Source organism: Cyprinus carpio, chromosome B18 (assembly GCF_018340385.1).
Source record: "Cyprinus carpio isolate SPL01 chromosome B18, ASM1834038v1, whole genome shotgun sequence".
NCBI lineage: Eukaryota > Metazoa > Chordata > Actinopteri > Cypriniformes > Cyprinidae > Cyprinus > Cyprinus carpio.
The window spans coordinates 24,696,124-24,709,003 of NC_056614.1; the positions used below are offsets into that span (position 1 = coordinate 24,696,124).

Below are 12,880 nucleotides of genomic sequence, written 5' to 3' on the forward strand. Positions count from 1 at the left end.
GATCAGATTGTTTTATTATGTTAAAAAAATTAAAATAAAATTAAAATAAATAATTAAAATAAAATACATTCCAAAAAATAAAATGTTCACTTCTGAAATAATTTATTTGTATATATATATATATATAATTTTTAATATATATAATTTTTAATATATATAATTTTTTGAGGACTTGTAAGGTATTTAAAAAACTACTTACATATAATAAAAATATTACTAATATTACATTTTACATTAAAAATTAAAATTTGTAAATAATACTGCAGCCCAAAATCACTTTCTTTAGCAAAAAAAATTTAGCTTTCCTTTTTGAGAAATGCTTTCAAGTCAACATTTTAACTCACAGTCTCACACTTCAGCTGAATGACCCACTCTTGAATATATTCAGTCGATGTTTCACAATATTAATGCATTCATACCTGAGCCATGGCCTAATACACACAAAACAACATTTTACATAACACCAATGCATTATACCGGAGTGTAAACATGACCCCTTGTTAGGTGCCATTTACCAGACGCGAGTGAATCACAGTGAACCGGTGCTCGTGTAGAGTTAAAACTGGTTAAGTGACTTCACAATGAGACTGAACCGGCACCCTTTAAATTTATGCATTTAGCAGACGCTTTTATCCAAAGCGACTTACAGTGCATTCAGGCTATCTTTAGTCAGTATTTATTGCCACTGAATTACCTCACAGTGATAGCATTCCACATGGTAATCTTTATCCATGGACACCACCCGTATGGTCTCCTCTGAACCCTACACACACACACACACACACACCTAATTAACCTCTGTAAGGACAGTCCTGAAATGTGACATCAATTCAACTCATACAACATCAGTCTAATGCATTTAAAAGCTCGTACCTGCACTGGGAGGATGGGCTGGTTGCATGAGGCACATTTAGGAGCAAAAACCCTTTAGAAAAACATTGAAACATACATCAACATCTTGGTTATGCTGGACAGCCAAAACAGCACTAAACAGGTTATGCATGAAAAATGTGTAATGAAATAGCATAAAAGCGTGGTTGCCACTCACGTGTGGTAGTCTTTCACACAGTAGATGTTGTTCTCCACATCCACGGTGAAAGGAACACCGTCCAGGCCCTCCTTACAAACCACACAGCGGAAACAGCCTGGATGATACGACTTACCAAGAGCCTGCAGGATCTACAACACACACACACACACACACACACACACTAATGAGGCACAATAACATCATTTCTGTTTCTAATGATAGTCTCGAATTACATAGATGATGCAACTTTGATAAGCCATTTTTGGTTGCATATTTATTTAAAATGGTAAAACTAAATTACAAGCGCCTTCCCTCTAAATTCACAAGAGACTTTCCTCCTCTGAAAAATGATAGCAATAGTTATAGTGCAATACATCAAATCTCTCGTACCATCTCCATGATGAGGTGACCACACACGAAGCATTTTTCTGCCGTCTGCTGGAACCCGGAGTACTAGAGAAGAAAAAAAACACCACAACTCAAACGCAAGATTATATTTAACTTTGCATGTTTGTTTTATTTGTTTTTTTGTCTTCTGCTCACCACAAATGCATTTATTTGATCAAAAAAAAACAAAAAAAAAGAAAAAAATTTACATAAAAAATAACAATTAAAATATATGTTAAAATGTTTTTTCTGTGATGCGCAGCTGTATTTTCAGCATCATTTCTCCAGTCTTCTACATGATCTTCAGAAATCATTCTAATATGCTGATTTGAGCTCAAGAAACATTTCTGATTATTATCAGTGTTGAAAACAGCTGTGCTGCACAATATTTTTGTGGAAACTGTGATGCATTTTATTTTTCAGGATTCTTTGATGAATAGAAAGTTCAAAAGAACAGCATTTATTTGAAATAGAAATCTTTAACATTAGAAATGTCTTTGCTGTCCGTTTAATGTGTCTTTGATGGACAATTAATTTATTTCAAATGCATTTTTTTTGAGGAATCACAGATACATTTTTCTAGTGCACAATCACGGTGCTTTAAGTGGTCGCACTCCAAGTAAAATTTCAAATATGTATTAAATACTAAATAGAAAAAAATCAAATATTAAATAATATATATGAATGAACTAAATAAATATATAATATAATATAAATTAAAGCATGTCACACTGCTTCACGTTTCATGTCAACTACCCAAAATGCAAGCACTATATACACAAAATAATATATTACATATTTTTTATAAAAATATATTAAAAACATAAAAATAGCTATGAAATTTTAAACAACAAATTGAAATGTTGTTATATATAAGTATTGATAAATTAAGTAATATTATAGTATATAAAATAATATGATGCCACACTGCTTGACAATTCCTGTCTGCTACCCATCTGCAAAAAATATGTAATTCCAAAAACTTGCACCAGTAATGAAGCAGGATCACTCTTGAATGCGTCTCAAGGGGGCGCTGACACGCTCTCTCTGTGCCGAGCTTCGGGAACATCCTACAGGGCTGTTTAACTCTGTGCATCTTATTAAACACTTAAGACATCAGCCAAAGATCCCAGATGATTATCAGCATGATTCCTGAGAAGATCTACAACTTGATGGATTAAATCAAACATGCACTCTATGGAAATGGGAGACAGAGGCCACACAGGATCCTTGGATTCTATTGTAGGAACCAAAGGCTACATTTTAACGGCGTGGAACTTTCTGTCCGGCCGTGGAACACCGTTCCATTCCGTACTGATGACATCACCACTCGCCTGAACACTCTTCTGAGCGGTGCGCTGGTGTTCGTGTGAGCGTGTGCTCATTGTGGAGCGAGGGCCAGCAGGTGGGGTTGGGAGGGACTGATCAATACCAGGAAACCCCCACCCGTCCAATCAGACAGGCCATCTGCTGGACCCCCGGCGGTGTGTTCCTCAGTCACTCACGTCAACACAGTGATGTTTGGGGTCATTAAGTGGCTGACCACTTAACGGATGATACCAATGCAGATATCTATTCTAGGTGGCCAATAGTTTAAATAAATACTGAGAAAAAAAAAATACAAAAAAATGGACAAGTAAAATATCTAAGAATAATAGTAAATATCAGTAAATAAAAATATTTAAATAATACTGTAATAAATACTAATAATAAATTAATACATATAAATTATATAATAATTAATGGTAAATACAAATATATTAAAATTATATATATAATATGTATTTAAATATTAATAATTTGGAAAAAGTACAAAAAAATATGAAATGGGTTAAATGAAAAAGAATGTAATTAATTTAAATACAAATATTCACCAACACTACAAAATAACAAAATTATACAAAAAGTAAAATATAATAAAAATAAAATAAAATGTTAAATAATATTATATATAAAATTTATATATTAAACAAACTTGTAAATAAATAAATAAACAAACTCTCAAATGTAAAAAAAATAAAAATAAATTAACAAAAAAAAAAAATAAAAAAGAATGAATGAATGAATGAATGAATTAATTAATTAATTAATTAAAGGAAGGAAGACCAGTAACTTGTCCTGGCCAGTACATGCGAATGAATGAATGAATGAATGAATGTATGAATGAACGAACAAATGAATGAATAATTGAACGAATTAATAAATGAATGAATGAATAAAGGGAAGGAAGACCAGTAACTTGTCCTGGCCAATATACGCGAATGAATGAATGAAAGAACAAACGAATGAATTAATAAATGAACGAATGAATGAAGGGAAGGAAAACCAGTAACTTGTCCTGGCCAATATATGTGAATGAATGAATGAATGAATGAATGAATGAATGAATGAATGAATGAACGAACGAACGAATGAATAAATGAATGAATGGAAGGAAGACCAGTAACTTGTCCTGGCCAATATATGCGAATGAATGAACGAATGAATGAACAAATGAATAAATGAATGAATGAATGAATGAAGGGAAGGAAGACCAGTAACTTGTCCTGGCCAATATATGCAAATGAATGAATGAATGAACTAATTAATGAATAAATGAACAAATTAATAAATGAATGAATGAATAAATGGAAGGAAGACCAGTAACTTGTCCTGGCCAATATATGCGAATGAATGAACGAATGAATGAATGAATGAATGAATGAATGAATGAATGAAGGGAAGGAAGACCAGTAACTTGTCCTGGCCAATATATGTGAATGAATGAATGAATGAAAAAAAAAAAAAATGAAGGGAAGGAAGACCAGTAACTTGTCCGGGCCAATATATGTGAATAAATGAATGAATGAATGAACAAATGAATAAATGAATGAATGAATGAATGAAGGAAGGAAGGAAGGAAAGGAAGACCAGTAACTTGTCCTGGCCAATATATGCAAATGAATGAATGAATGAACTAATTAATGAATAAATGAACAAATTAATAAATGAATGAATGAATAAATGGAAGGAAGACCAGTAACTTGTCCAAGCAAATAAATAAGAATGAATGAATGAATGAATGAACAAATGAATAAATGAATGAATGAATGAATGAATGAAGGAAGGAAGGAAGGAAGACCAGTAACTTGTCCTGGCCAATATATGCAAATGAATGAATGAATGAACTAATTAATGAATAAATGAACAAATTAATAAATGAATGAATGAATAAATGGAAGGAAGACCAGTAACTTGTCCTGGCCAATATATGCGAATGAATGAACAAATGAATGAATGAATGAATGAATGAATGAAGGGAAGGAAGACCAGTAACTTGTCCTGGCCAATATATGTGAATGAATGAATGAATGAATGAATGAATGAATGAAGGGAAGGAAGACCAGTAACTTGTCCGGGCCAATATATGTGAATAAATGAATGAATGAATGAATAAAGACCAGTAAATTGTCCTGGCCAATATATGTGAATGAATGAATGAATGAATGAATGAATGAATGAATGAAGACCAGTAACTTGTCCTGGCCAATATATGCTAATAAAAAAAAAAACTCTCAAAATGCCAAATGATGACCTGTTAATTGCCCTCGCAAATATTTGATTATAAGTACGTGAATAAGTATGTATGTATGAATGTATGCCGAAAATGACCAGTTATTTATCCTGGCCAATATATCATCTTTCCCTACTATCAAAGTCTAGTGGCAATAATATCAAAATGACTAATACTTGATAGAAGCAGATTTCACACACAGGAAGTTGATTCCTTCGTGATGGATCTTCCCATTGCTCCTGTTGTGTGTGTGTGTGTGTGTGAGTGAGTGAGTTTGGCTTTAGAATAAGATCACACTGGAGTGAATTGGAGAGGTGGGCGGAGCTACAGCATCTGTTCTCCCAAGAGACATCCATCCATCCATCCACTAATGAGCACTAATCAATACAGCCCCAGTCTCCACCTCCCTCTTAGGAAACGTTCAATTAAACGAAGCATTACAGCTCTCTGATCCTACAGCTGGTGTAACTCTAACCTACAGCGGGACTTTAAACGTCAAACGAGGACAGGATCTACAGAACGAGTATCTACAGAACAGTCCATGACACATCGGTTTCATTAAAAGGGTTTTAATAGACTAATGCCTCACATTGTGTTGGAATTACTGTAATTATGAGATTCTGAGCTGTTCACATGCTCAGGCTCTAAAATGAATAGTTTCTATAGTTACACTTATAATGCCAAAAATTAGGCAAAAATGTGGCTTCCTGTGTCAAAGACGGTAAAATAAATATTTAGTCGTTATATATTAAATGATCTCTGCATGTTCTTGTAAGATATTTAAGAAAAAAAGCACATCAAAAACAACATTTTACAGTGACACATCAAGCATAGCTGTTTCAAAAGTTTGGGATCAGTAAGATTTATTGATAAAAATGTATACTTTTATTCATCAGGGTCGTATTAAACTCATCAAAAGTGACAGTAAACACATTTGTAATGTTGCAAAAGATTTCTATTTCACATAAACGCTGTTCTTTCGAACTTTCTATTTATCAAAGAATCTTGAAAAATTAAATGCATCACGGTTTCCACAAAATATTGTGCAGCACAACTGTTTTCAACATTGATAATAATCAGAAATGTTTCTTGAGAAGCAAATCAGCATATTAGAATGATTTATGAAGATCATGTGACACTGATCACAGCAATAAATTACATTTTACAATATATTCACATAGAGAACAGCTATTTTAAACTGCAATAATATTTCACATTTTTATTGCATTTTTAGTCAAATAAATGCAGCCTCGGCGAGCAGAAGATTACAAAAATCTTAGTTTGACAGAAGTAAAATAGTCAATTACTGTAAATCTGACATCATGTACATCTGATACTCACCAGGAAGTCTTCCTCACAGTAAACCTTTCCATTGACATTATAGAAAGCCTTTCCTCGTAGCCTCCGTCCTGAGGGAGAAAAAAAATCAAATTATTCCACCTTGCATAAGTTTAATTTTATATGCAGTCATAAACACTGCAGAAGAAACTCCATGCGTCTTAATGCTGTGTGGATGAAATATCACTGTAATTCCAAACAGTCTTATAAAATCATAAAAGCAGCGCAAAAGGTTGTGGGTTCAATTCCCAGGGAACACATGTTAGGTAAAAAAATGTAAGCCTGAATGCACTGTAAGTCCAAAGCGTCTGCTAAATGCATAAATGTAATATGTAAATGTACGCTGTTCATTCCCACAACACCTCAGACATCTGAGCGACGGATGTGAAATGATATATGAGCAAATATATATATATATATATATATATATGAGCAAATACAACTATCATCACATCATATAAACACAGAAACTTAAAGGTCTTCACGACAAGAGACAGAAATATATTAGCACTGTCTGGAATGTACATCCTAATGTAATAATAATAATAATAAACTAAACACTAAAATAAAAACTAATACTAAATATTAATACAAATAAAAATATTTTGTGTGAATAATGACACAAACAATCAAACTTTTAATTTAACATCAAATTTATATAAATATACAATAATGTTTTACAATAAATAAAAGTGTTTGTTTTATTTTCATTGGATTTAGAGATATATTTAAGTTTTATGCATTCATAACAAAAACTAAAATACATAAATATAACAGAATACATAACATAATAAAAAAATACAATTTTTGATTGATTTTTAACATTTAATTAAAAAATCAAAAAATAATACAAAAAAAAAAAAAAAAATTTAAAATGTAATTAAACCAATAAAATGTAAAAAAAAAAAAAAAAAAAAAAAAAAAAAAAAAAAAAAAACAGAATTTGAGAGAAAAAAATAAGATATTTAATTTCAGGGCACTATAAAAAATGATTAAATTGTTTTTAAATTGTTTAAGCCCAAAAATATTAAAAAATAAAAAAAACACATAATTAAAAAAAACCAACAAAAAAAACACAACAAATAAATAAAAAAACAGAAAAAAAAAAAATACAGAAAAATTCAAATTGAAAAAAAAAACAAAACAAAACGATTTCTTAGGGCCGTAGGTTGGTTGTTTACCATGTGGCTTAGATGGTGTGTTTTATGTCTAAATGGGCGTATCTTGGCTTATCTTAGCACGAGACTAGGACCTCTGTATCGCATTCAAACACACACAAAAACCACCAAACGCTCATCTTTCTCTCTCACACACAGAGTTCATAAATCAGTCTGACCCTTTTCCCCTTCCCTTAATTTACAGCGCTCAAGCAGACATCTCGTTTCTTTTCACGGTCTCAAAATTTATGCACTTGCCACATTCAAACAGCCAGCGGCCCGACAGAGAAACGAACACTCGACTTAATTCAGAGTGATAAAGCACGATTCACACGCAGATGTGAGGAGAGACTTTCAATTAGTGATGCAGAAGCAGGGTGTTCACCTTCTGGACCATAAAGCAGGTGAAAAAATCTCATAGAGGAGGAACATGAGCCATATAGAAACCTGGAAAACTTTTTTTTCCTTTTTTTTTTAATTCCCTAGCAACACACCTGCATAGCAACATTCTACTGTTAGTGTTATCTGTATGCACCAAGGGTTTGAGAGTTACGCAATTTCAATTCTATACATGTGGAAGCATTGATAATAAAGCAGACTTTGACTTTTGATTTTTAATGTGCAGTTTTGCACCATCAAGAACCACTTAGATGTGTTTAGAAAACTGTAATAAAAAGGTGCAAATCATACAGATTTGATTTTAAAACAACTGAGATGGGAATTAAAGAGGAGGATGTCTGTAGACGTGTGTACACACAACAAACGACGCTGAGATCACTGAGATTTCTGGAGCTGACAAATGTCTGGGGAGGGCCAGATTCCCAACACAAAAACAGAGAGAGACAGAGAGAGGTCTGAGTAAATGGGGACATTCTTTGAGCCTGAGGTCACCGGCTGGTCCCAATGCCCCCCTCCACCACCGAAAACAGACAGAGAGAGAGAGAGAGAGAGAGAGAGAGAGAGAGGGGGGGAGGGGGAGGGATGGCGAGATTCCTCCAGCCTTTGTCAAAGACTGCAGCCACAGTCAACTACATCTACACTGAAAAAACTGGTTATATGCAGCAAACTTTAGGTTAATTTGTGGCAAATGTGTAGCTCTTCACTGGTATGATGAACTCTGAGCAAATCTTTGGCACAGTTAGTGCTGTTAAACTTTTCACTGAACTGAAATGTTCAATTATTTCAATACACTGCAAAAAAAAAAAAAAAAAAAAAAAAAAATCAATCAGTATTTTTGTGCACAAAAATATCCAAACGTTCTTAAATCAAGAGTCAATTACAGTAACGTTACATTAAATTTTCTTTTCTTAAAAATGTATCAAAATTACGTTTTATAATGAGAAACTATATCTGCTAATGCGACAAAAAAATTTTGCTTTCTCTTTGAATTAAGGTTAAGATACTTTTCCTTGTTTTAAGCAAAAAGTGACAAAAATTGTTTCATAAAATAACACTTAATATCTTAATTCATTCAACTGTCTCTTGATTCAAGAATGTTTAGATATTTGTGCTTTAAAACACGATAAAATACTGAGTGATCTTTTGTTGCGCTGTGGTGAATGGAAATACATTAACAAAACAGCTTCTAATAAGCCATTTTCACAGACTGTGATGATGTTTCTATAGTTTTTAACATTGTAAACCTATTTTTTATATATTTTCTTTTTACAAAATGTAAAACAAAATATATTTTACATTATATTTTTTAAACGTGTTTTCTATTTTCATTAATAAAACATGTATAACGCTATTTTATGTTTTATTTTCTTGCTTTCAATTACAGAAAACTGGTTAAATCTAATACTATGGTTAAGGGAGTGACTGCTAATCTTTCTCTCTTTTAACCAATGTAACCCATCTCTTGATTTTTTTTTTTTTTGTTGTTCTCTTTTGGAAAGACAGAAACCAATCATGGATTTTTCCTTTTGCTATTAAGGCAAATGCAAAAATGGCATTTGTTGCATTTTCCGTTCACAGCCATGGAAGTTTACCAAACTATGACGGCTTCTGCTTCCGAGAAGCCCGGAAATGTGTTAAGGCTCCATTAACCACAATTGTTTTGTCATTTTTCACTCACATGCATCTCTTCTACTCCACTCTTCTCAGAAGTGTGTGTGGGCAGTTTTATTTGCACGGTCTGCTGTGCTAAATGCATTTTTGATTTAATTGTTACACTTGTTTTCCAATGACTGTCACAATGGAAGCACGCTTTACAGGACACGCAGGCACCAGCGCGATCACTTGCATTGGAAACATTTGAAAATACGCCGTCATTTTTGGTCATAAAGGTAAGAGTAGTACATTTTTCGGAACTGTAAAGGGTCTACTTTTATGTGTGTGCACTCACAATATCAACAAACCGTGCTTTTATAAGTAAAAACGAGGCTGTGTAGTATACATGAGGTCAATTCTACTGTGTGTGCATATTTCTGGAATTCTCTAACAGTATTTTATTTTCTTAACTTAAACAAAAACTATCAGAATTGTTAAATAAATCTGAAATTAATTACAATTATCAGATGAACAACTTAAATTAAAACACTTAGCTGAAGTACTAAAATGAGAGACTAAACAGAAATATAAAATAAATAAATAAAACTATTTAAAAGCATGTTAGAAAATTACTAAAACTTAAAATAAATTGAAAATTTAAATATAAAAGCTCAATTCAAATATATACTATAAAAGCATATAAATAATAAAATTGTTGTTCACTGAAAATGTTTTTAAGCGAATAAGAGGTAGCCAGAAAGAACAAATGATCGGTAAACAGAAGAAATGAACAAACGATAGGTAGACCAAACAAACAATACGTTGATGGAGCAAATAACAGGTAGACAATGAGTTGATCGTAGACCGTTTGATCAATTTAGCCTTCTCAAATCATCATGACTTGTCTAAAATAAAATCTATAGTTATAAAACAGCTTCACGATGTTAATTTAAATGCTTAACCTAGATAAATGTGCGCTGACGCATATCCAGTCATTTGTGCGGAGAGTGGAAGCTGAAGCACGCTTTACAGGACACGCAGGCACCAGCGCGATCACTTGCATTGGAAACATTTGAAAATACGCCATCATTTTTGCTCATAAAAAGGTAAGAGTAGTACATTTTTCGGAACTGTAAAGGGTCTACTTTTATGTGTGTGCACTCACAATATCAACAAACCGTGCTTTTATAAAATATAGACAAAGAAACAGGACGCGCTTTCTGCAGTTTCGGTTTTGAGCAGGAGCGCTTGTGATAAACCGTAAGACAGTGAACACTTATCTCAATGGCTTCATAAATATATCTATAGAAAGCTTTGAATTACTACTTTAAAACCAGATAATTCTAATCAAAAACAAAAACTCTTTCATTATAAAATCCCTAAAGATGCATTTCTCTCTAAAGGCGCATTCAATGAGAAGATAACTGGTTAACTGTCACCTGCTAATGCATGCATATATGCATTGCGTAGGCGATGTATAATATTTATAATATAATCAATATAACAATATTTCATACAGTAGCCTGTGTGCACTCTGCGTGTATAAAAGGAGAGAAGCTAAACGAGCCCGAGTCCGACCCCGTTGGGACCCGACGGGCTTGCAGACCTCTACTCTAAGTATCTTTCTAAATGTCTTCAGAAAAGTTTAGATGGTATTTTCTTTTCATCTTGTCTGTGTATAATGCATATTAAAGTATTTGTACGTGCAGCTGCTTTGTTTACAGCGGTAACCAAGGAAACACTGGGTCACACTTTATTATGATAGTCCAAACTTTAGATATTCTACTAACAGTAAGTAACTACACGTCAACTAACAGTCATTAGATCATTATTAAATACAGTGGGTGCCTATAATTTTAAATGGCTACAGAGAGTTTGGCCTGTAATAGAGCCAAGTTTCAGGAAATTTCTAGCCCTGCAGACAGACAGACATAAACAACTGGATAGAATGAATTAATGACTGAATAAACAATAGACCTAGACCTAATTATAGACCTAATGATCCGATCTGAAAAACAAATAAAATAAATTTTTTGTGCATTGAGAACAAAGCCTGTGTGTCTTTCTTGCTCCTTTCCTGAAGCTGAGAAACACACACACACACACACACACACACTCCTGTCCACAGCGAGAGAACAAGCAGGTCTTTATCATCTGCAGGTGGCTTCGCCCCCAGTGCATGATGGGATGCTGGAGGTGATGAGTCACTCAAAGGGTGTATGTACATGTTCGGGAATTCACATCCAGACTGTAGTGTGTGTGTGTGTGTGTGTGTGTGTGTGTGTGGGTGTGTGTGTGTTACTGTAAAGAGGGGAATTTTATTCTGTGGTTCAGAGCATGTGCAGGCCTGCTGGTCACACACATGCCCGTCTGCCCCTTCTTTCTCTCGATATATATACACACTACATATATACATTTATGTCTACATATATGTCTGTTTCATCTTTTCCTCTCTTTCTCCTCATGTTAATGTATATATATTTTGTGCTTCACAGGTAACACAAACAACTGTATTGAGTCTGACTGCAAGGCCAAAGTGGTCAATGAAAATAGCCACAAGTAAATCTGTGAGTCGTTTCAAATGAATCACTGGCTAGAAATAAATATTTCCAACAGCCCTCTGTGACTGAATGCTATGAGTCCTCCTGAGGACTGAAGTCTTGAGCAAATAAGTATGAGAGAAAGAGAAGAAATGAGAGCGAAAAAGAAACATCGTAATGACTCACTGTGTTGGTGTATGTGAGTGTGTGTGTGTGTGTGTGTGTGTGTGTGTGTGTGTGTGTGTGTGTGTGTGGAGGGACATGACTGCAGCTCACACACTCGGCCGAGGCCTGCGGGACGCTCAGGGCGCACATACACACACCTTTATAATTGTGAAGGTGAACAAATGATATAATGAATGATACAACTATCAATATAGATAGATAGATAGATATTTGAAAGTGGGTTGGCCCCAATCCAAGAATTTAAAATTAAAGTACAAATAAAAAAAGTCTTCATACCTAAGGCTGAAATTATGCATAAAACTGTGCAGGGTAAAAAAACAACAGGAATCTCAATCAGTGCTGCAGGGACAATAATAAAACACTACAAAAGCATAGAATATGGCTCCTTTCAACTCGTTTTGTGGCCTAATTAGGCCAGAATAGAAGCTTAATACGAGCACTGATTGTGTAGACAGACTTCTTAATTATAATGGGAGCAATTTAGTGATTTTCAACACATCACAGCATGACGCTCCAAAGCTGTAGGTTATTTACAGTTTCCAAATCATTCCGTTGCAACTTAATTATCTAGAATAATTACATATTAGCACACCTTATAATAGCTTCAAATATGTCACGTCTTCTTAGTTACATACTGTTGGTATTACTAAATTGAGTCTTTTGTTTAGAAGTATTTTTATAGAATAAAAAAAAAAGA

General features: G+C 33.5%; 1 protein-coding gene across 1 annotated transcript in view; it reads right to left on the reverse strand.

Moving 5' to 3' along the window:
• LOC109072518 (Wilms tumor protein 1-interacting protein homolog) overlaps nucleotides 1–12,880 on the reverse strand; it is a 30,640-nt gene that overhangs the window by 1,623 nt on the left and 16,137 nt on the right. Inside the window, exons 3-7 of the mRNA XM_042744543.1 lie at nucleotides 6,312–6,379; nucleotides 1,421–1,483; nucleotides 1,049–1,179; nucleotides 874–925; nucleotides 695–763 (exon numbers count right to left, since the gene is read on the reverse strand). Coding sequence (XP_042600477.1) covers nucleotides 695–763; nucleotides 874–925; nucleotides 1,049–1,179; nucleotides 1,421–1,483; nucleotides 6,312–6,379 — 383 coding nt within the window. The remainder of the gene's footprint in view (nucleotides 1–694; nucleotides 764–873; nucleotides 926–1,048; nucleotides 1,180–1,420; nucleotides 1,484–6,311; nucleotides 6,380–12,880) is intronic.